Source organism: Mustela lutreola, chromosome 2 (genome assembly GCF_030435805.1).
Source record: "Mustela lutreola isolate mMusLut2 chromosome 2, mMusLut2.pri, whole genome shotgun sequence".
NCBI classification, from domain to species: Eukaryota; Metazoa; Chordata; class Mammalia; order Carnivora; family Mustelidae; genus Mustela; species Mustela lutreola.
Window position 1 is genome coordinate 51681909 of NC_081291.1, and position 24317 is coordinate 51706225.

The following is a 24317-nucleotide window of genomic DNA, read 5'->3' on the forward strand; positions in this document are numbered from 1 at the left end:
TTTGTGTCTTCAGTTTCTTTCATCAGTGTTTTATAGTTTTCAATATACAGATTTTTTTACTTCTGTAGTTAAATTTGTTACTAAATAAATAAATTAATAAATAAGTTTATGCTGTTGTAATTGGGATTGTTTTCCTAATTTCTCTTTCCTGTAGTTTGGTGTTAGTGTATAGAACAACTGTTTTGTTGTTTTTTTTTTTAAGATTTTATTTATTTACTTGAGAGAGAGACAGTGAGAGAGAGCATGAACGAGGAGAAGGTCAGAGAGAGAAGCGGACTCCCCATGGAGCTGGAGTCCGATGCGGGACTTGATCCCGGGACTCCAGGATCATGACCTGAGCTGAAGGCAGTCGTGGTATTGATTTTGTATCCTGCAGCTTGTTTATGTTTACAGCTGTTTATTTGTTAACAGCTCTTCAGTGGAATCTTCAGGGTTTTCTAGGTAGGATACTATGTCATCTGCAAACAGACAGTTTTACTTCTTTTTTGATTTGGATGTCTTTTATTTCTTTTTCTCTTCTAGTTGCTCTGGTTAGAACTTCCCAGTACTATTTTGAGTAAATCGGAAGAGCGGACATCTTTATCTTGTTCCTGATCTTAAAGGAAAAGCTTTCAGCTTTTCACCATTGACTATGATGTTAGCTGCAGGCTTGTCCTGTGTGGCTTTCATTATGTTGAGGTACATAATTTGTTGCAAGTTCTTTCTATCATGAAAGGATATTGTGTCAAATGCATCTACAGAAAGGATCATATTATTTTTATTTTTCACTTTGTTGATGTGGTGTATCACATTTATTGTTTTGGGTAGTTGAACCATCCTTATATTCCAGAAATAAATATTAATTATGGTGTATATCCTTTTAATGTACCGTTAAACTCAGTTTGTGAATATTCGGTTGAGGATTTTTGCATCTGTGTTCATCAGAGATAATAGCTTGTGGTGTTCTTGCCTGGCTTTGGTATCAGGGTGATAATAGTCTTGCAAAATTAGTTTGAGAGTGTTCCTTTCCCTTCAGTTTTTTGAAAAAAGTGTTTTAAATATTTCAGGATTAAAGTGAGGAGTGCCAAAATGAATTCAGATTGGTTGACAATATTTTTAGATAGAGGAATGGGAGTTTTAGGAAGGGATAAAATGGTGGGCTAAAGTTATTTTCTTCCATCCCCCCAAAACAAAAGAGAAACTAAAATGCACACATTTCCTTTTTTAAAAAAAATCTACCTTTCAGAGGTACATGCTGAAATATAGATGAAATGATATATTGCTATTGTTTGCTTTAGAAAGGAGGAGAGGTAATAGATGAAATAACATTAACTAAGAGTTGGTAATTATTGAAACGATGAATAAATGGCATTATAAAACTGTCCTTTTATACTTGTTTGAAATTTTTCACAATAAAATCTTTTAAAGTTTAAAATAAAAGTGTCTATAGACTGAGGGATGTGGGTCTTTGGTAAAGCTGATTTAGGAAACATACTCAGATGTTTCATCTCTCCCCAGAAGTAGTACTAGGCATTTGAGCTCCATTCCTCTTGTGACTATCACATGATACTTGCAGTCAACAGAAGAATAGAATAGCTAGGGGCACCTGGGTGGCTCAGTGGTTAAGCGTCTGCTTTTGGCTCAGGTTGTGATCCCAAGGTCCTGGGATCAGGCACCACATTGGGCTCTCTGCTTGGCAGGAAGCCTGCTTCTCCCTCCCCCACTCCCCCGCCTGTGTTCTCTCTCTCACTGTGTCTCTGTCTGCCAAATAAATAAATCTTTAAAAGAAAAAAATAAATGAAGAATAGAATAGCTACGTAGATATATAATGAATGTACTAAAAGGATATAATAATGTTTTAAAGAATTCTGGAAATCATTCCGGACAGGAAGATTGAGGAAACAATTGGGTGAATTAACAGTATATTCCCTATATAAGAGATTTCATTTTATGAGATGGTTGAATTTCTGAAAAAATACCTTGTGTATATTAGGTTAATGTTAAACAGTCAAGATTTCTCTGGGCGCTTGGGTGGCTCCGTTAAGCGTTGACTCTTATCTCAGCTTAGGTCTCAATCTCAGGGTTGTGAGTTCATACCCAGTGTTGGGCTCACTGGGCCTGGAACCTACAAAACAGACAAACAAGATCTCTCTAAGCAAACTGTTGGGATATTTTGACTAGGAGTGCAGTTTACTCAGTGACTATTAGCAAATATTACTGTTAGTGGACTTGGTAAGTTACTAATAAGACTCAAGTTGTGGCTTCCTCTCTCCACTTTATACTATTGCTCTGGAAGCCACAAAATGGCTCCTGTTTACTTCTTTAATAGTGTAACCCTATGTACCAGAAGTGGGTACCTACAATGTGCTGAGTATCTTGCTAGGTTCTCTTATGAATACTGTCTCACTTAATTCTCAAAATTGTGCAGTGGAGTTGTTTATAATGAACAAATTGAAATCACAGTGATCACACAACTAGTAATGAGATGAATGAGTCAAGATCCTCATGATTCCAAGATCTTTTCATTGTACAATATTACCTATTTTACTTAAGGAGCCTCATATCTCTACTAGTATAATCTGCCCTTTCCTCTCCTCTGGACATTGGGTATTGCTACTTTTCTGTGGTTTTTATCTTTTTTCCTTTAGGATCCTCTGCCAGAATTGGATGGGGCTCCTGGATCTGGATGGAGAAAGGAAATGGATGGGTTTTAATTGAGCACTATGCCTTACGACAGTAATAAGTTCTGGCTTCCTTGATACTAAAAAAGAATTAGTAGGCCTCTTTCAATCACCCATACCTTGCCATTCAGTCAGTTATAGGCTTTCTTTATCAAACTGGCTGCAGTTCAGGAAAGGGTATAGAGCAGAGGCCTATGAATCCCTAGAATTTTGACCTCAAGTTTTGCTTGTTTTTCTAAGGAAAAGGTTCATAGTCCTAATCAGATTTTCACAGAAATCCGCAATCTGTCTTCAAAAGAAAAGATTAAGAGCTACAGATACCCTAGCATTTGGTTCCTAAGAGAGGAAGATAGGAGACATAATTTGTTCTTCAGCCTGAAAAGGTTTGCCCCCTACTTTGATCTACTGGGCCACACAGCAGACCACCACCACAAAGCCTACCTGTGAATGTGCTGTTTTCTTATAAAGAAAATCTGAATTCATAATTTTGCTACTGGAGATTAAAACCTACTTAGTTTTGACTTGTTTCCACTTGGCGTACATAGATGCACACTCAGTTGTGCTTGGTAAACTCAGTAATTTTTTCCAAAAGAAAAGTTTTTTTTTCTTTAAATATTTATTCATTTGCCAGAGAGAGAGAGAAAGAGAGCAAGCATAAACAAGGGGAGCAGCAGGGAGAGAGAAAGAACCAGGCTCCTTGCTGAGCAGCACCCCCGCCCTCGCCTGACCCTAGCTGAAGGCACTCACTCAACCAACTGAGCTACCTAGGAGTCCCAAAAAGACTTTTTAAAAGGAAATCAGTGGAAGGCATTAATAACAGGTCTAGAAGTCACAAGACTTGAAGGAATTTGTATTTCAGTAGAGTAAGGAATGGTGACAAGCAGCACCCAAATGTGTCTTTAAAACTTTTTTTCCTTGTAAATTAGTGTTTTTGTATTAAAATAAGCTTGATAGCCAAATAAACATTCATTATAGGTCCCCAGAAAGAAGAAATTAGGCAAATATTGTCTCCTTTGAACAGTTTACCAAAGCAGGTTTGGTGGGAATTCATGTTTGCTCAAATAATAGCTAAGAAGTATTAAGTTTGAAATCGGCTAGAGAAACATTAATGGGAAAAGGAGATCTGAGAGAATCCCAAAGCAGACTCCACACTGGGTGTGGAGTTGGAGCTGGATCTCACAAACCTGAGATGGAGACCTAAGCCACAGTATATTCCAGATGGTTCATCCAGCTGAACCATCCAGGTCCCCCCCCCACAACCAGGGATCAATTTTTGAATATTCATACTGGACCCAAGTGGGTTTCCTTCCAGTTTTTATATACAGATGAGGGAAGAGTTAAAACACAATCTTGAATCTTAGTGGATTCTTAAGTCCTAAATTTGTTGAAGAGCCATGATTCATTGCTGGTTTTTTGGTTGGTTGGTTGGTTGGTGTTTGGTTTGGTTTTAGAATTCAGAGATGAATTTGAAGGCGTCATTGGGTTAGTCGGGGAGGGATTCGTGGTGGTTTGGCCCAAAAGGTCAAAGGGAGGCATCTTTTTAGGCAAAGATCCTTGTTTCCCTTTTTTGGTCACCCGTAGTAAGTATCATCTGACACATTTACCAGGGTATTTATTTAGTTCTGTCTTAGCAGAATAGACAGTGGTCTTTAAGGACATAAAATGAAAGAGTGTTGTGCAGAAGTATTGTTAGTTCTTTGTAATTATTGATATTGACATTGGTACTTTGTGGGGTGAGAACCCCAATTACAAAGGATGTAACCCATTACCAAATTCATACCTTTTTTTTCTGTATTTTCCTAATCCACAGATAAAAATTTCTGTGCTAGAAGTTGGGGATCATGGTGTTGGCAGCATTGGTTTCTCCTGAGCTCTCTCTCCATAGTTTGCAGGTGGTTACCCTCCTACTACTGCCTTTACATTGGGTCATCCCTCTGTGCACGCACCTCTTAGTGGCTTTTTATCCAGATTTCTTCTTCTTTCAAGCTTCAGTCATATTTGATTAGGGCCCACACTAATGGCTGCATATAAAAAACATTTTTTTTAAATTGAGATATACTTGACATTTAACATTATATTAGTTTCAGGTATATAGCATAATGAGTTGATATTTACATACATTGGGAAATGATCACCACAGTAAGTCAAGGCAATATCTGTCACCTTACATAGTTACAGAAAAAAATGTTTTCTCATGCTAAGAACTTTTAGGATCTACTCACCTGGCAGTTTTCAAATATACAACATGTTAACTGTGGTCACCATGCTGTACATTACACCCCTGTGTAATGACACCCCTGTGACATTACTTTGTAACTGGAAATTTCTAACTTCTAACCCCCTTCACCTGTTTTTCTGATCTCCCCCCAAATCTTTACACTTTTAAGAAACTGTCCTTTTTTCTAAAAAGATTGAGAACCACTAACCTAAAGTTAGCAGTGGTGGTCTATAAGAGATTTGTCAAAATCTGGGGATTAGGATTAAAAAAAAAAATCTTAGTTTTTATATCTGTTACCAAGTACTGGAAAAGGAAATACAGTATTCAAGAGTGGTAATTGTCATGGGGCTCCTGGGTGGCTCAGCGAGTTAAGCTTCTGCCTTTGGCTCAGGCCATGATCTCAGAGTCCTGGGATCAAGCCCCGCATAGGGCTCTCTGCTTGGCAGGAAGCCTGCTTTACACCCGCCCGCCCCCCCCCCACCTGCCTCTTTGCCTACTTGTGATCTCCATCAACTAATTAATTAATTAATTAATTAAAGAGAAAACAAAACCAAAATGGTAATGTTCAGCATTTAGAAATATTTCCCCTGGGAAAAAAATAAGTTTACAAAATAGATGTTTTAACAAAAAGGGAAAATGACATGTGAACCTAAGATACTTTGTGTTTTACTCTTAGTTATTCAGGGCCAGAATTCTGGGCTTTGCTTAGGATTGAACTACATTATAACAGAAAAAGCAATAGAGATGATTCAAGGAGACAATAAATGACTGGTAAAACTTAGCATGGTATATGGTGATTATATTTTGCACAAGAATTTGGAGCTGCTTATTGTGCCAGTTGTATTCATTAACTAAAAAGTACTATTTTTTTTCAGGGCCCTGGGGATGATTTATTACAAGAATTAATTAACAAATGAGAATTTTGGCCTAAATACAGCTGAAATGTTTACTGAAATTGGATCAAACAAAGATGAGCATCTGTGTCAAGGCTTTAAAATCATTTTTCATATTAAGATCTCTAGAGAAGATGTTTACAATCAATAAGTTAAATATTTTTGTTTTGCATGTTGAGAACTTTAAGTTCCTGTGTCGCAACAAACCACTGGCTATTTGGTCCAGAGATGTTCATTCTCTTGGGCTTCTAGAGAAATAATGTATGTACTCATCATTTCAAAGATTTCGTTTTACAAGGAACCTACTGTATAAGTAAATGCAGGCTTACTTTTTGCTTAGGCAAAGCAGTGTATATCAGTGTTTCTTGGAGTTAATCTTCATGTTCCATCACTGTCACTTTTTAAATTACAAATTATTTTAAATTTAATTTTATTGCCATTGGTATAGCTTATGATGAGTAGTTTGGGAATAGAATGTGTAATGGTATATATTTGCATTGACAGTGATTTGGGCTTGTTTTCCATTAACTGGACCTTTAGATTTGGTTTGTGGTTCAAATAGGAATCATCCATATCTATCCCAAATGCTTTTGTTCTGCGACACCATTACTACAGAATTACTTTTTGACTGAAAAGTGCTCCTCAGTTGAGTACCCTATGGTCACTAAACCTCTCCTAGTACTCTGAGAAACTGCTTGCTAAAAGTAACAGCTGGTTGGTACCTCAACTTTTTAAAACAGATTTTATTTATTTATTTATTTGTGAGAGAGAGAGAGAGAACGCAAGCGCGCGAGCAGACAGGGGGATAGAGAAGCAGGCTCCCTGCCAATCAAGGAGCCTGATGTAGGACTCCATCCCAGGAGTCTGGGATCATGACCTGAGCCAAAGGCAGCGGCTTAACCAACTGAGCCACCCAGGCACCCCTGGTCAGTACCTCAGATGTGAACCATTGCTTATGGTGTAATCAGTCCTTATCTTCAATACACAGGTTTATAGACTATCACTCTGTTTTCGGGGTGTTTCTTCTGTGTTTGGTCCATTTTTGTTTATTGGCTTGTAGAATATGTAGGAATGCTGTGTTACAGCTGTGGATCATGTATGTACTTGGATTTAGCTTTGCTATAAGGAGAAATTTGCATTCCCCAGAATACAAGAGATTTTATCAACAAATTAATTAAAATAATAATTGCTTACAGTGTTTTTTCTTTAGAAAAAATTTAAGACATTTTTAATAGCCATAAGTGTATAATTATAAAACCTAAACATTACTCAGCAGATCTATCAATTGATGAATTATATTAAGCTCTTTATCCATTTTAACTTTTGCCAAAAAAAGATAACTCTTTCTTTCTCTGTCACAACCATCTACCATTACAGGCAGACTCTTTCGCCCATTTTTATGATAAGTGAGGAACAGGTCCACCCAGCAAATATTATATGTAAACTGATATTTCTGGATTTGCTGTAAAATGATTCTGTAGAAGATGAGTGGTTACCGATAAAGTAAGGTTAGCCATCAGTTTGTTTAAAGTTGGGTACGGTTTATGAGTTCATTACAGGGTTTTCTTTGGTTTTGTATTTGTTTGAAGTTTTTCTTTCTTTTTTTTTTTTTTTTTTTTTTTTTTTTTTTTTTTTTTTTTAATTTTTTTTTTAAATTTATTTCTTTGACAGAGACAGATCACAAGTAGGCAGAGAGGCAGGCAGAGAGAGGAGGAAGCAGGCTCCCCGCTGAGCAGAGAGCCCGATGCGGGACTCGATCCCAGGACCCTGAGATCATGACCTGAGCCGAAGGCAGAGGCTTTAACCCACTGAGCCACCCAGGCGCCCTGAAGTTTTTCATAATAAAGTTTTTTTTAAGTATATAGAAAGTAGCATTAGGATAAGTAGTATGAACAAAATTTTGAAGGATAAGAAATAGATTAGCCGGTAATTAACAAAAGTCTTCATTCCATTCAGGCAAAGGAGTTTGAACTAATCCGTTAGGTATTAGGGAGCCATTGTAGATTTCTAATTGTGGAATGATAATGATTAAAGTTATGCTGTAAAAGGGTTAAAGTCGGGACATCTGGGTGGCTCAGTCATTAAGCTCTGCCTTTGGCTCAGGTCATGGGATTAGAGCTACATAGGGCTCCCTGCTCAGTGGGAAGCCTACTTCTCCCTCTCCCACTCCCCCTGCTTGTATTCCCTCTCTCACTGTCAAATAAATAAATAAAATATTTTTTAAAATTAAAATAAAAAAATTAAAGGGTTAAAGTTACGAAAGAATGAAGAGTAAATTTTGGAGGGTTGAGAGCCTGAAGGTAGTGAGATCAGTTCATTGCTATAATGAAACCTTGAAATCATAAGGAGGTGAGTAATGTTGGTGAATGAATGGAATAAAGACAGTCTATAAAACATTTCAGAGGGAAAAAAAATAGCTCTGCATCCAGGCTCTCAGTCCGGTGCTAGAGCAAGCACAGTAAAAAGTAGAGGGGTTGTTGTTTGTTTGCCTCATTTGTGTAGGGCTTACATTTGAACCATATTGGTTCGCAGGCACTGTAAAATTGAATTGGTAGGCATTGTAAAAATTTAGTCAGTGTTTTGGCTTTATCTTTTAGTAAATCAGTATTGACAAGTTCTTAGAGTTTTAAGGGTTTTTTTCTCTATGTGTCATTAAAAATGAAGGGCATCCTATTTTACACTCTAAAGCGGAGCTGCCAGAACAGAGTTTTTTGGTTTTGTTTTTAAGTTTGTTTATTTATTTAGGTAATCTACACCCAACGTGTGGCTTGAACTCACAACCCTGAGATCAAGAGTCTCATGGTCCTCTGACTGACCCAGCCAAGCACCCTTAGAACAGAGTTTTGACAACTTCTTTGAAACCGAAGAGTTCAAATCTTCTAGATTACTTGAATTTTGTCCATCAGAACCCTACAAATGCTAGCAAGGTTACAAGTGGTTAGCATTCTTTATTTTTTCATTACTGGAAGAAGAAATTTAGATCTTGATACATTCTATTAAAAGAATTAAAAATTATCTCATGGGGCAACCATAAAATACTTTGATTTTGAAATAGTGCTTTATGTTTTATTTTGAAGATCCCAGCCTAAATTTATTGAAAAAGCAAATGAGATCTCTTAGTATATAAGAATTTCACAGAACAATAATAATGACACATCCAATCAGTAGTCGTAAGTGTATCAGAATTGTTGAGAATTTGCAGTTGACTTTCATTTTAAAGTTTTCTTTTAGAATGTAGTCTTCTAAATAGAGGACTCTATGAGCAAGAGTTAGAATTGAAATTATTTTGTTTTTTATTTTTTTATTATTTTTTTAAGATTTTATTTATTTATTTGACAGAGAGAGATCACAAGTAGGCAGAGAGGCAGACAGAGAGAGAGGAAGGGAAACAGGCCCCCTGCTGAGCAGAGAGCCCGATGCGGGACTCGATCCCAGAACCCTGAGATCATGACCTGAGCCGAAGGCAGCGGCTTAACCCACTGAGCCACCCAGGCGCCCCGAAATTATTTTAAACCTATGAGAAAATGTAGCCAGCTTTCACACACTATATGGGACTTTGTAAAATGGTTTTAACTTTTTGGAGGGTGGTTTGACACCTCTGATACATGCTTATGACATTTCAGTAGTTTCACATCTAGAAATGTATCCTAAGAAAATGTTTGTATATGTTAAAGAAAGGCATATGTACATGACTGTTCAGTCCTATATATGACGGAAAATTGGCAGCAATATGAATGAACATCCACCTGCACGGGATTGACTTAAATTAATAGTACAGCCATAGGATAGATATGGTGCCATCATTTAAGAAGAAGCAGACTTATGCATATGCATATAGAAAGATGTCCGAAACCTGCTAAATGAACAACGCAGATTATAGAACTGCAGAGTTATCATTTATTTTGGGGGGTATCTTTGGTAAGTGAAATTATGTGAGAATTTCACTTCTACTTTTTATGCTTTCATAAAGTTTGCCTATTTTTTTTTAAAGATTTTATTTATTTATTTGACAGAGATCACAAGTAGGCAGAGAGGCAGGCAGAGAGGAAGGGAAGCAGGCTCCCTGCTGAGCAGAGAGCCCGATGTGGGACTCGATCCCAGGACCCTGAGATCATGACCTGAGCCGAAGGCAGTGGCTTAACACACTGAGCCACTCAGGCGCCCCTAAAGTTTGCCTATTTTTACAAGCATTTATAATCTCTAATATGTTAAGAATACAGATACAGCTGTTGGTTGGGGAGGGGAACTCGGTTGTGTTATCAGAAATGTTAAGCCTTAAATTCCTTTGCTGTTATATACTTAACCACCTGGTCTGCCTACCAATCCTGACACATGTATGGTCAGGTTCTGTTTGTTTTGAGGGTTCTTGCTGCCTGGTGACCTTCATTCTAATAGAACTTTCCATAAGACCAGTCAGTGATAAGTCTTGTGTAAACAATTCAAGAGACTTATGAAAATCTTACCTATAAGAGACTCCTCTGTGTCACTGTTAAACTATGGAGTGGTCTGGGATTTTCTTTTTTTGAGAGGACAGTGTTGTTTTCTCTTCAGAGTGACTCATTAATTGTGGAGGCACACTTTAGGATTTTTTTCCCCTTCATGGTTGTGAACATGCAATACTTGGCACATAGGCAAGCCTAAAGAGTTTGCAAATTGCCTATCCTCTTCTGCTTTTGGATAAGAGAAACACCTTAAAATAGCACTTAACATAGTTTTTATATATAGTAGTTACTTCATATTTGTTGAATGAATGAATGAAGAAAAAGCTGGCAAATCTAGATAATATAAGTCCAAAGAGAGCCAGGAATTTTAGTTTGGACTTGTGTGTCTAGCATAGCACCAATAATAATTGATACTTAAGTTTAAAAAATTTATTTTAATTCAGGCATTGCTATCTAAAGTAAATAGTAATTACTTTAATAAATAGAAGCTATACATTAAAATCTTTATTTTCTTTCTTTTGAAGGCACCACTTTGTATGTTACTTCTTATAAGTTAATATTTTTGTAGCAATGTTTCTTCATCTATAAAAGAATAAATTAGGCTCTAAACTTTAAATTCCTAAATTTTTTTTTAATGAACTAGAGAAATTTTGCCCAAACTACTGAAAGTATAACAGATATTAATGCCTCATAAATGTGCACAACCCACTTTATCTGGAGTAAGGAAATGTGGTTCCCATTTGAGGGTTTTGGAAATGAAAAGCGTCTAGAGAGGAGGCAAACTTAAATGGATGAGATGTTCTTTTCCATTTTCTCTGGTGTATAGATCTAAAGCATGCTGAGGCTCCTAGAGGACATAACCTTGAGAAAGTCTTGAGACTATCTCTTTGCAGAACCCTTGAGAGTTCTTTGAGGATGTCATCTTTTTTTTTTTTTAAGATTTTATTTATTTAGGGGCGCCTGGGTGGCTCAGTGGGTTAAGCCGCTGCCTTCGGCTCAGGTCATGATCTCAGAGTCCTGGGATCGAGTCGCGCATCGGGCTCTCTGCTCGGCAGAGAGCCTGCTTCCCTCTCTCTCTCTCTGGCTGCCTCTCTGTCTACTTGTGATTTCTCTCTGTCAAATTAATAAATAAAATCTTTAAAAAAAAAAGATTTTATTTATTTATTCGACAGAGAGATCACAAGTAGGCAGAGAGGGGGAAGCAGGCTCCCCGCTGAGCAGAGAGCCCGACTTGGGGCGATCCCAGGACCCCGAGATCATGACCTGAGCCAAAAGGAGAGGCTCAACCCACTGAGCCACCCAGGTGCCCCAAGGGCGTCATCTTTATTTAATACTTAGAAGCCTAAAATTTTCCTGATTCTTCTTAAGCACAGAAAGAGCCTGTGCATCTTTCGTTAGTTTAGCAGTAAATACCTATTTATCACTGTTAAATCAGGTATACATAAAATACTTTTCTTTTTTTCATGTCAACCTAAAATAAATTAAAATCATAGTATTTAGTTTCATTATTTATGATGTGTACTTATATCCTAGCTCCCCCCCCCCAAGAATAGCTAAGTATATGTTGGCGTCTGTAATGCTACCATTAATGAAATTTTTCAGGGGGAAAGAAATTCTTCCTGTGGACTAAAATAGGATTTTTTAAAAACTGGGTTTTAATTACCTCCTATTCTAGTAAACTTAGAGTTTTTATAGACATCTGTTTATTGTGCCAAGCCTAATAGCCCCTAAAGGGAGTATAAATTTAGGCAAAGGAGCCAAGGGATAAACAAGTGTTAGAGGAGAAGAGGTGTGAGAAAAAGAAAACTTTATCTTCACTCTAAATTACCTTAGTCTGAATTTCTTTAGTCTCCATTTTTTACTTCCAGTTTTTCTCTTTTCTTCTCTCCCTTCAGCCCTCACTCCTAGATTCTCTGCCTACATTAACTTGTTTCAGATTATAAGCCTAATTTACAGTTTATACCATCCAAATATATGAACTTTCCTCCAGATCTCTGGACACTTTTCTTAGAGTTAATCGCCTGTTTTCCAATAATTCTTCTAATGCTTATCACTTACCTCTGCTACACTGTTTGTTTTTACATGTTTCCCAGTATCTCCCTTTCTCACCTTAGTTATGGTAGCAAAATTGAAATACACAGTTGGAGAATAGTAAAAATAATCCTTAGCCACATTCAGTTTATTAGGTATTAGCTCCTCTTTACATATATTTAAAGGTTGCAGAGAATCATTTAAACTCTATTTTCTACAAATACTAGTTCATATGCACCTGTGAGTAAGCAGGACAGGTATTCTTTCTGTTGTTCAGATGAGAAAACTGAGACTTTGAGACATTGCATGAATTGCAATAAGCCAATGTCAGGATTCATAGATTCTGAAGCAGAATGAAGCCCATTGAGATTTTACTTTGAGGAATTAAAGATTGTATATAAAAGGTGATTTTTCTGAGATCACCAAATATTTAGGCTTTTAGGCTAGAACTCAAGACTTCTGTCTCTTAATATAGTACTTTTTCCTAAAATACTTTTTCCTTTTTCAAGGCCAAAAGTGATCCGTTACAGTACAGTGGTAGTGTTTTTCTTGATCTTTTCAGTTTGGGTTGAAGATGAAAGATAAGCATATAAATGACAGTTGCCACATTAGGTCTTCCACAAGTTGGTACCGTAGATAAAATGCATTCCTTTATCTACTGCATTTTGAACTGCTCTGTGATTTAAAAATTGAGTATAATCATCATGTTAAAAAAACACTTTCTAATAGTCTTTCCATATGTCTCCTTTTTACTCTTTCACTCTCTTGTAAAGAAGAAATTGAAGAATTTAAAAAGAGGGGCGCCTGGGTGGCTTATTCACTTGAACATCCAACTCTTGGTTTTGGCTCAGGTCATGATCTCAAGGGTCGTGAAATCAAGCCCCAAGTTGGCTGTGTTCATAGGGGAATCTGCTTGAGATTCCCTCTCCCCTTCTCCCTCTGCCCTTCCCCCTGCTCTCATGAGTGTGTGCACTCTCTCTCAAATAAATCTTTTTTTTTAAGTATTTAAGAATAAATTCAACTTACATGTATAACAAAATATTTTTGAATGATCAATAGGTTCAGAAATTGAATCTTAATGGCTGTTTTATTTTAACTCTTATTGACAACTTCCTGAATTTTTTTTCTCTTCTTGCTTAAATTTATTCACTTACTAGCCTACTTTAGATCTTTTACTGCTTTAGAATTATTCTGTCCATCAGTTCATTTTCATTATTTACTAGTTTAAAAATAGGGATAGTAGATTGGGCTGAATATATTGATTGTAGGAGACATCTTAGATGTTTGTGTTTTTAGTGAATCTCAGTTTTAAGAGTTACTGTTTCTGCAAGGAAGGTCTTTGGTTAACTACAGCTTATGGCTAGTTGAAATTTAGAGATTGTTGTATGCAGGGTCTTTTATTTAGTAAACAAGGAGGTAAAATCCTAATAAAATTATAGCAGTACCATATATACAATTTAATACTAAAACCTGACCTAGGAGATGAAGAACCTAGGGAGGATTTTTAAATTGATGAATTTTTTTATTAACATAATGTATTATTAGCCCCAGGGGTACAGGTCTGTGAATCACCAGGTTTACACAATTTACAGCGCTTACCATAGCACATACTTTCCCCGATGTCCATAACCCCACCACCCTCTCCCTACCCCCCCTCCCCCGCAAGCCTCAGTTTGTATTGTGAGATTAAGAATCTCTTATGGTTTGTCTCCCTCCTGATACCATCTTGTTTCATTTATTCTTTTCCTACCTCCTCCAAGCCCCCCACATTGCATCTCAACTTCCTCATATCAAGGAGATCATATGATAATTATCCTTCTCTGATTGACTTTAAATTGATGACATTTTTTTTTTTTTTAAAGATTTTATTTATTTGACAGAGAGAGATCACAAGTAGGCAGAGAGGCAGGCAGAGAGAGAGAGAGAGGAGGAAGCAGGCTCCCTGCTAAGAGAGCCCGATGTGGGACTCGATCCCAGGACCCTGAGATCATGACCTGAGCCGAAGGCAGCGGCTCAACCCACTGAGCCACCCAGGCGCCCCTAAATTGATGACATTTTTAATTTAGATTCCAAAATAGTAAGCTGTTGTAAGCTGTTGCTAATAGGATGATAATAATCATTAACCCTCTTAAAAGATCTGAAGTAATATTGTTGCCCTTGAGAAAATTAAGCGTTGCAAATTGTGATATTATTCAATCTACTATTTATGTTTGCCTAAACAAGAAGAGATTTTCTCTAATACATGCCTATCTTTAACATCTTGGGTCACATAACTTTAGAAATAACTATAAAATATACTTTTCCTGGCCCTGAATTAGTAAATGTTCATGTTTGTCCTTACTTTCAAATCTCATAATTGGGTCCTAGATTCCAGATTGTTTTTCATACATAGGGAAGCCACTGCGACTTTTCAAAACGTTTTCCAATGAGAGTGAGGAAAATAAGTGTAAAATTTCAACCTTGTTAATAACTTGCTTTTAATACCTTGTTGTTAATATGCTTGGAGGATTATATTCATAAAAGTAGAAATGTTGTCAGTGTTTTATTTCAAATTTAGTTATGGATGATTGATATTGAAAAACCAATTAAAAGCAAAGGGACATTTGGGGAAGATGGCTTGTTCTTATATATTTAAATATGTATTCACTTACATGTTTTTGTCAGACGCCAAAATTGAGGAAGAGATTTGGCTTTCTGGGGGTTTTTGAAGAGAGCTGATCAGAGATTGCTCCTTGGCTGAGTTGCTGTCTGCATAGGCTGTTAACAATTGTTTCTCTGGCAGCAGATCTTGTTCATCAGGATTGCATCATTTCTGGGAGAATGGCCAAGGTCCACAGCCTCAGTACAAAGACTGTCTGAAGCATATGAGGCCTGTTCTCTTTCTAAAGCGGCACTCCTCTTCCTGCCAGTCCTCTTCACAGGATTACTGAAGCAGACTTGTTCTGAATTTCTTTCATTGGATTGGCTGTTTATTGGACTCTTGTCTCCCAGCTGCTTCCGGCTCACCTGGCTGATGCAATTTCTTTTTCTGAAATCTCTGTTGGAATTGTTCTTAAAACACTTTTTGTGTGTCTGCTCTGAGAGTGACCAAATAGGTCACACGGGTCTTGTGCTTTCAGCACTCACACAGAGAAGAGACTCTCAGAATGACACATACAGAGACTATTGACCATTTCTGACCCAAGTAAAAAGATGGGTAATTATAAAACATTTTTTCATGTTCTTTTTAATAGCCTTTTCTCCAGAAACTATATGTGTGTGTAAATGATGACTTCTCAAAATAGTACTCAGTGTTGGGAGACTGACTGCTTTTGCTTCTGAATCCAAGAACTTACTAGTATTCTGTGGATTCTGATGAATTGTTCTGGAAGAACAAATTGATATGAATTTAAATTGATATGAAATTGAAATTCTGATGTATTCATTTTCCCCCTACTGAACATTCATATATTTCTCTTTTTCCTCCTGTCATTTCTTTCTTTCTTTCTTTCTTTCTTGTTGTTGCTAGGGGAGTCTACTTCTTCCTTGTTTTTTTTTTTCTTTCTTTTATTGTTGCCTTCATACATTTTATTTTTATGATAATTCTGAGTATGCTCTTTTAAAATTTTTTAAAATTTTTTTCTTTTTAAGATTTTTACTTACTTATTTGAGAGAGAGATCACAAGCTAGGAGAAATGCAGAGAGAGAAGCAATCTCTCTCTGAGCAGAGAGCCCGATGCGGGGCTCGATCCCAGGACCCTGAGACCATGACCTGAGCCAAAGGCAGATGCCCAACCACTGAGCCACCCAGCTGCCCCTAAAAATATTTCTAAAGAATAGGAGTGCCTGGGCGGCTCAGTTGGTCAAGTGTCTGACTTGAGCTCGAACCCCGCGTCAGGCTCCCGGCTCAGTGAGGAGTCTGCTTCTCCAACTCTGCCCTTCCATCTGCTTATCCTCTCAAATAAGTAAAATCTTTTTAAAAAATAGTTTGTTTTCCAATTTTTTGTAAATTTAGAAATCCACAAAATATCAACATATAAAAGTACGTGTCCTCTCTATTGCTTGGTAGCTAGAATCCCAAAAACAACTCTTTTTACATGCATGATATATTAACATTTAGTTAATAATTCCCTGTTCTGGCTAATGTTAAATTTGACTTTTTGCCCCCCCCCTCCCCCATCACCTATTTCCCTTTACTTTTTGGAGGGTAGAAAGTTAATTAAAGCTCTGTTTTTCCACAGAGTCCTTTACACAGTTGACCACAAATAGAATTGACTACCAATTGTCTTTTTTTTTTTTTTAAGTGGACAATATGATAAATGGGATGAAAGTGGAGGGAGGGGAGAAGTAATATGAATTTATACTTTAATAGGTGATGGAAGGCCCTTTTCTGACTAGAGTAAACTTGATATTTTGTTAAAGAAAAGCCTCTGCATTTGGGAGTGGGTCATTGGAGAGGTACTTCCTAGGAGAGATAAGAAGTCCTTTGGGAAATGGGAGAGACTTCTCATTTGAAGAAAAGAGTGTTAACCAATGGCATAATATTTTCCACTTCTTAAGTCTAATAAAGATAATTTTCCTTTTCCATTCTTTATTTAGGTTCTGGCTTTATAGGAAAATAGGATATCATGGCTTTAAGGACAGAAATAAATGAACATAGTAGGGTTAACAAGGCAATGTGTAGAAATGAAATAAATTACTGTGTAAAATATTCTGTATAATTCAGAGTGCCTGAGTGGCGTTAAGCATCTGACTCATGATTTAGATTCAGGTCATGATCTCAGGGTTGTGAGATCGAGCCCCACATTGCATTGGACTTTATGTTGAGCATGGAGCCTGTTTAAGATTGTCTTTCTCCCTCTGCCCCCTCACCCCCCTCTCTACCCCAACTCATGTACATGTGTGTTTGCTCACTCTTCCTGTCCCCCCCAAAAAGAAAATATTCTGAATAATTCTGTTCTTTGTATCCATTGTTATTATTTCTTTCTGTATTAATCTGTGTCTCAACTTTTTCTAGGTCTTCAGAGGTACTGGCAGATAATTTTGGGGGACTTCATATTTGGAGGTCTATAAAAAGGTGACTGAGTCAAGTAAATCCTTTACATTTGTTTTAATTTTTATATTGTAATGAGTGTTAAAATCATATGTTGAAATAATGGTGATCATAATACATTCAGCACACAGTCTCAGACATTTTCGGTCTGAACATTGGAAATACAGCAGAGGATAAAACACAAAAATCCTGTCCTTATAGAGTTTATATTATGGTAGAAAGAGAAAATTTAACAAGTATAAGATATCTTGAAATTGTTCCACCTAGAGACAGAGTTAACTTCTCTTCTCACTCTAGGACACCTCTCCAAACTGTGCGATAAGTTAACTAATTCTGTACTACTAACCTTAGTAAACTATACTAAGAGTCTATTTTCTTGGCTTATAAAACTAGAGTAATTGTAATAAAATATTGCATATTGATCTGTTAAGTCTTCAGTTAATTCTTAATAGCTACATTTTACAGAGTGTTATTTAGGGAAGGAATGATTCTCAGGGCTATGTGAGCAGTTTGATTTTGTTAACATTTTTTGTGTTAAGAAGCCTAATAATTTGAAAGCTTTATGTATTTTTTATATTCAAGACTTTATTTAAATTCAAATTAGTTCACAGATAGTGTAGTATTAGTTTCAGAAGTAGAATTTGGTGATTTTTTTCAGTTGCTTATAACACCCAGTGCTCATTACATCAAGTGCCCTTCTTAATGCCCATCCCCTAATATGAAAGCATTATATAGAAGATGGCCATGCTACTCTATAGTAATTGTCCTCATCGGAAGAGAGGAAAAGTCTTGTAAAACTAGACAAAAGGAAGGAATTCATGAAAGAGAAATTCATAGCTAAAGTAGTTAATGTTTCTTAAATTTATCAAGTCTCCAAATTAGCTAGGTTGAGATTTCAGTAAGGAATGTGTTAATCACTTATTCACTCATTAAGGAAATTCTATGTGTAATAATTTCCCCCATTTTTTCATTTTAGAATATCTTTTAAAAATTACTGTCAGAAAAATAACTGTCAGCTTAAGTTTGTAAGTTGTCTTCTAGAAGCCTGCTTTTTTTAAATGGACATAGAATAGTCCTGGCTATGACAAAGGCTTTAATGGTGTTGGATAACTTTTTTTATCCTTTACTGAAAATGTAACATGTAATTGAAATTCCTATATTGGTTAAGGGGAGGTATGATTATTATCAGATTCTGTTCTGATTATCAAGCCAGGCATCTTCTGGGATTTTTGGTTTTTGTTTCTTCTTTTTAGTTCAAGTTATAGAGTGATACTAATAGAGGAATAGTTATAACCAACAGTCCCCAATATTTAACTGTTTTTCAAGCATATTTTATAAGTATTCTCTTTTATTATTTGTAGATTTTATTTCAATCTCCTAGAGGCTTGGAGAGTATCCTGCCTAAATTTGTTTGGATATATTGTTAGAAAAGGGAAATATATTATGTGTTAGATGGGCCCAAAGAGTTATATTAGTCAATTCTCTTTTGTAAGCTGTGAAGAAACAACAGGACATTTTCCCTTTTTCATTTCAGTCCCAAGTCCAGCACTGTGTCACCTCCAGTTGTAGCAACTGGTATCTTGCCTTCACCCAGGTTTGGAGAGTCCTAGATCTTAATGAGATCCAGTTCTTTCAAAGTGTAGGTGCCAGAGAGGACTGCCTAGTTTATAGCTGTTTCTAGTATTCTAAAATAACACAAAAAGAGTAATATTATCTTTATGTGTTTTTAAAAATCTTGGCCTGATTCACTGTTTATAATTGGTTTTCTTATTGACATTAATTTGCCTTATGTATCAAATAAGATTTAGGCATCTTACATGGTCTGTCATTTAAAATTTGCACTAATTCTCTGGGTTAGTCAGCTTAGTAATCATGTACTTCTCATTTCATTAAATTTCTCTAATATAAGTAATGGAATAATTATTTGTAAAATTGAGTAAAATAAGTAATTTATTTGTCTTAAGATGAATCAGCAAATCAATCATGACTCTTTTTGTAGTCTTTTTGCAAAATTCTTTATTAACTTGGGTCTTTACCATTCACACTGACTTTCTTCCCTCCCACAGAAAATATTTCTGGTTTCATTATTATTATTATTTTTTAAAGATTTTTGTTTCTTTATTTGATAGAGAGAGATCACAAGTAGGCAGAGAGGCAAGCAGAGAAAGAGAGGGAAGCAGGCTCCCCGCTGAACAGAGAGCCCGATGCGGGTCTCAATCCCAGGACCTTGAGATCATGACCTGAGCCAAAGGCTCAACCCACTGAGCCACCGATGCGCCCCATCTGGTTTCATTCTTTAAGTAGTTTAATACAAAACCACTAATGTAAATTGTATAGAGTATACTTTTTTCCGCTTTGCACCATACCTTCAAATTTCTTAATATACTCTTTTTTTTCCCTCTTTATTCAGAGAGAGAAGGGAAGGGGTGGTTGGGGGAGAGGGAGAGAGAGAATCTTATGCAGCCTCCACACTGAGTGTGGAGCCTGATGGCAGGAGTTGATCTCATGATGCTGAGATCATGACCTGAGCCACTCAGGCACCCTTCAGAGATTTTATTTTTTAAGTAACCTCTACACCCAACTTGGGGCTTGACCTTAACACCCCTGAGATCTAGGAGTCACATGCTCTAGTGAGTGAGCCAGCTGTCCTGCTCTCTTAATGTACTTTTAACTTTTTATACTTTAGTAGTTTGTGAGTCTTTTTCTTCCCAGATTCCACTGGTTATGGTTAGTCACTCAAAGTATTTCACTGCTTTTCCATAGAAGATTTTCTAACCTTTATTATGAAACTACTCTTTACAGTTTATATTTTTATTTATACTTAGCAGTGGATTGAATTGAAATGAAATGAAAATAAGCATAACTTTTGCTACCTCACTTTGTAGAATATTAATGTAGTACGCAATAAAATAGGTCAATGTGTAGATCCTTTGCTGTACTTGTTTATATTTATCCCTTAAAAGACTTACTTTAAAAATGGAAAAATAGGGGCACCTGGGTGGCTCACTTGGTTGAGCATCAGACTCTTGGTTTTGGCTCAGGTTATGATCTCTGGCATAAGATTGAGCTCCATGTTGGGCTCTGTGCTCAGCAGGAGTCTACTTAGGTTTCACTCTCCCCATTTCCCTCTGCCCCTCCCCCACTAGTACTGGTGCACTCTCTCGCTCTCTCTTTCAAATACTTAAATCTTTTTTAATAAATAAAAATGGGAAAATACTCAGTATCATTTAGGTTAAATGTAAAGAACTATCTGGTTATTAGATATGTTCCTTTTCTGTGGCAGGATTCCTCATGTCCATAACATGTTGGTTAAGACTGTGCAGCTCACCCCCACTCTCAGAGTGGCCAGTCTCCATTAATTGGACTCGGTGATTTCCACTCTCTGCTGTATTGGACGTCATGAGCATTGCAATCCCTCTGGGAGTCACCACACCAGATACATCCTACTCAGATATGGCTGCTGGATCAGAGTAAGTGCTACTTTCTGGGTAGTAGGTGTGTTACCAGTTTGTGTGGAGATAACTTTCTTATGGGCATCTAATAATAAGTACTCAGTATTTTCTAAACCCGAGTCTAACCCACCATTAATGACATTAGGCCTTTCCCTTTTTGCCCGTAGAAGTTGGAGGGGAAAAAAAGAGTTAGAAAGGGGAGGAAAAGGATGGGGGGGGGTTCTTAGTAAATAATATAATTGAATTAAATTTGCACAGTAGTGATTACATTTTCATTTGTTTTGATGGGTGGGGAAGATTGAAATAAAGTAGGTGTCACTACGTGCTTCTGTAGTGTTAATGATTAGTCTGAGGAGGGAGATGAGGAGTTCTCTCCAACTGATTTTCCTTGAAGGCCTCTTCCTATGTACTTCTCACTGTTCTAGAGTAAAGGGGCTAAAACTTTATATGGGCAGGTTACTTAGAACTTCTCCTATTTGGGGTAGAAAACATTGAAAGTAGTGTCATCTGTTTTTATATAATATTCATTGCCTAGAAAGAGGACCTTCAAAATCAGTGGTACCAAACTTTTTTTTCAGCTAAGAGCAGCTTTAGGAATTCAGAGTTTGTCGAAAAGCCCAATCCCTAAAATAGACTCTCAATTCTTGAAGAATTTAAATACCAAATGGCAATGAAGGTAGGCCTTCATTATAAAACTTTATATATTATTCACAGTTTAAAAAATTTTAGCCTTTTGTATCCCTTCTCTTTTAAGTTGTCCAAGATTCCCCCTGCTCACAGATTCCCCCTTTTGTCCTTTTACCTCCCTTGTACCCAATCTTCCTTGCTTACAGAAAGGAAGTGGAAGCCCCCTACCTTTCAAGACGAAGTGGCACTACACCAGGATGTGAAAGTCCAGCGAAAGAGACCCAAGGGGCCTAGGGGGCAGCACACCCCCAGAAGCCAAGTCTATTCCAGGCAGTACCAGGGATTAGGGTCTGGGCTGGAAAAATCCTGGTGTTTTGAATATGTTCAGGTCCAGTTCAGACTCTTGATCCCACAGCCACTTCTTGAGTGAGGTGGGTGTTGCTCTAATTCCCCTGTTTCTCTTGCCATTTTCATAGTCCCTGGGGATTCTTTCCCCTTCAGCAAAGCAAAGCAACTGTACCAGAGCTCTGGGTTCAACTGCATCCCTGATTAATAGTGGTTTTCTTCCTTAAAACTGCTAATATAGTAAAGAGCATGTATATTTTCTTTACAAAGCCACCTAGGATTACTTAACTGTCTGTTGTCTTCCTTAAAGAGGAAGACTTAAAATGGAGCTACTCCAAGAAGCAGTATACTATATTCTTGGGTAGTCAAGAACTGAACGTTTTTGGCCTTATTCCCATATAAAAAGGAAGATGGAGGGTGGGGGATGGGAAGGGTGGAATTGTGTTCCTTCCAGGGCTTTTTTTCCTGTTTTGTTTTGTTTTTATTTTTTTGCATGCCTGAGAGATTCAGTTATGCTAGCAGCTGAGACTTTCAAGTTTGTAACTGTTTCCCAGATACTTAAATCTTCCTGCATTAAGAACTATAATTGTATAGTGTTAACAGATTTTTTATAAAGTCAACCACTGCCTCTTACATAAATTGTCTAATAAACTACACAGGTAGACAGCATTAACATTTGTGAAAATTTCAACAGAGAGATTAAAGCAATGACTTTGGGACTAGTAGAGAAAAAACCCTAAAGCAGTTCTTAAAACTGGTGTTTTCCCAGAGTGCAGAGATGACCACCCAATAAATGCTGCTAGGGAGTCCAAAAGTATTTGCAGTTGGCCTAAAAACTTGACTCTCATGTTTCTATTTCCTGAACATTTTCATCTGTAATTTCTGGACAGATTTCTGATACTGTTGTTACACAGTTACTCATTTAGTATTTCCATAAAGCAAGAGAATGTCAGCAGTTAGCTTATGTACCATTCTGTTGCATTTTAGATGATGTTTTAATGTTTCATCATGCATATTCCACTGTCATGCATATTCCACTGTTCTGGGCACTCTAAAATTAAAGGTGTGAAAGGCAACATACTAAACTGAGTAAAAGACCTATACTGTATCTCATGGGATTTTAAATCTGATAATAAGAGTAGGCATTATGCATTTTTTATGTATTTGTAGGAGAACCTCTAGATAATAAAAGCAAGGATTTTTCTGAATTTACAGTTCTCCCATAAATGATTTTTAGACATTTTCCAAGAGGTAACATTATAGCAGCAGGTTGCATGTTGTATTTAAAACACAATTGATGCAATATCTGTCGTTAGCATGGCTTCCATGTATGTGCCCAGCTGTCATAGTAGTTTAGACGTAGGCTATAATTACATTTGCATAAAATGGTTGGCTAATAAGGAAGTGTAATCCTAACAGTCCAGATTTTTAATCCATATTTTGAAGTATAGATAAGAGCAGATATATATGTCAAGAAATATACTAGGAAATGGTATAGTTATTGATCAACATGTAACTATTTAATTTATAGCCAGCATGAAAATTGCAGTTTCCTTTTCAAAAGACATGAGGTTAAATTTTAATACTTGGCACGCATATATTAAATGCTGTGCTTTACTAGAAAGTATTGTCCAGTGGGATGGCCTTTTAACCTCCACAAAACACATTTTATTTTTATTCCCTAGACTTGCACATGAAGTGCATATGTTCATATTTACCCAGTTTGGAGATGGGTAAGATACAACCAACATAGCTCCATCTCCATGGCCATCTTTTATTTCATGCCACTTTCCTTTTTCCTGTCCAGAAAAATTCCATTTCTAATAAACAGCTGCCATATTTCACTCCATGTGTTCAGTGGTACCAAATTTCTTATATTAAATACATACAGCTTTTTTGGAATACTTATTTACTAAATTAACAGTGTTGAAAGTTATTACTTAACTGTCCATCATAGAACCTAAATTCTGCCTTCATTTTATTAATGCTTGTTTCCCTTCAGTTTCATTTAGGAAACCCCACCTGTTTCCTAATACTCAGAGCTGATTGCCTCTCAGTGAGCCATGTCAGATCATCTTTTCTCAAGAATACTGACCTGCATTCTTGATGTACCCCCACCCCAGTTCCCATTTTGCAGACACTCTTAAAGAATAAAATGCATGCACTTCACTAACAGAATACTTTCCTATGTCTAAAGTTCTTCTTCACCTAGAAATTACCTTTGCTGTTATTAATAAGATCCCTTCTCACAGTATTGGAGCATATAACTGGGTGAGTTGGATATATCTCAGAATTTTCTTTTATCCCTCACTTCTCAGCTGACATTGCACCACATTGAACTGCACAGTTTATTCCTGCTGAATAATGTGTATTGTATACTTGAAAGCAGGAAAAACGTATGTTCCTTAAAGCAAACCATGCATTATTTGATTCCCTAAAAGACCCTTTGATCTCTAAGGCTGAGTTATTTTTGTCCTTGGAGTTTCTGATTTGTGAATCTGTTCTAGTTAATTTAAATGACAGATAATCCATTACTGAGTTTAGCAAAGTCATACGATTGCATTCCTTAATAATCTTTCAAAATTCCCAAAAACTTGAATCAAGTAACAATCAGAGT

General features: G+C 36.7%; 1 protein-coding gene across 15 annotated transcripts in view; it reads left to right on the plus strand.

Annotated features, from left to right (window-relative positions):
• The window catches only part of SETD5 (SET domain containing 5), an 84848-nt gene that overhangs the window by 18209 nt on the left and 42322 nt on the right, over positions 1-24317 (plus strand). For 6 of the 15 annotated variants that reach the window (XM_059161579.1, XM_059161586.1, XM_059161588.1 and 3 more), the window contains exons 2-5: positions 17241-17300; positions 20560-20746; positions 21562-21786; positions 23386-23971. Coding sequence is in view for 5 of the 15 variants with exons in the window: in XM_059161584.1 (XP_059017567.1) it covers positions 20676-20746 (71 nt within the window). In the remaining 10 variants the exon portion in view is untranslated. Of the gene's footprint in view, positions 1-17240; positions 17301-20559; positions 20747-21306; positions 21405-21561; positions 21787-23385; positions 23972-24317 lie in introns of all 15 variants that reach the window. The other 9 variants (XM_059161584.1, XM_059161589.1, XM_059161583.1 and 6 more) reach the window with 5 other exon arrangements.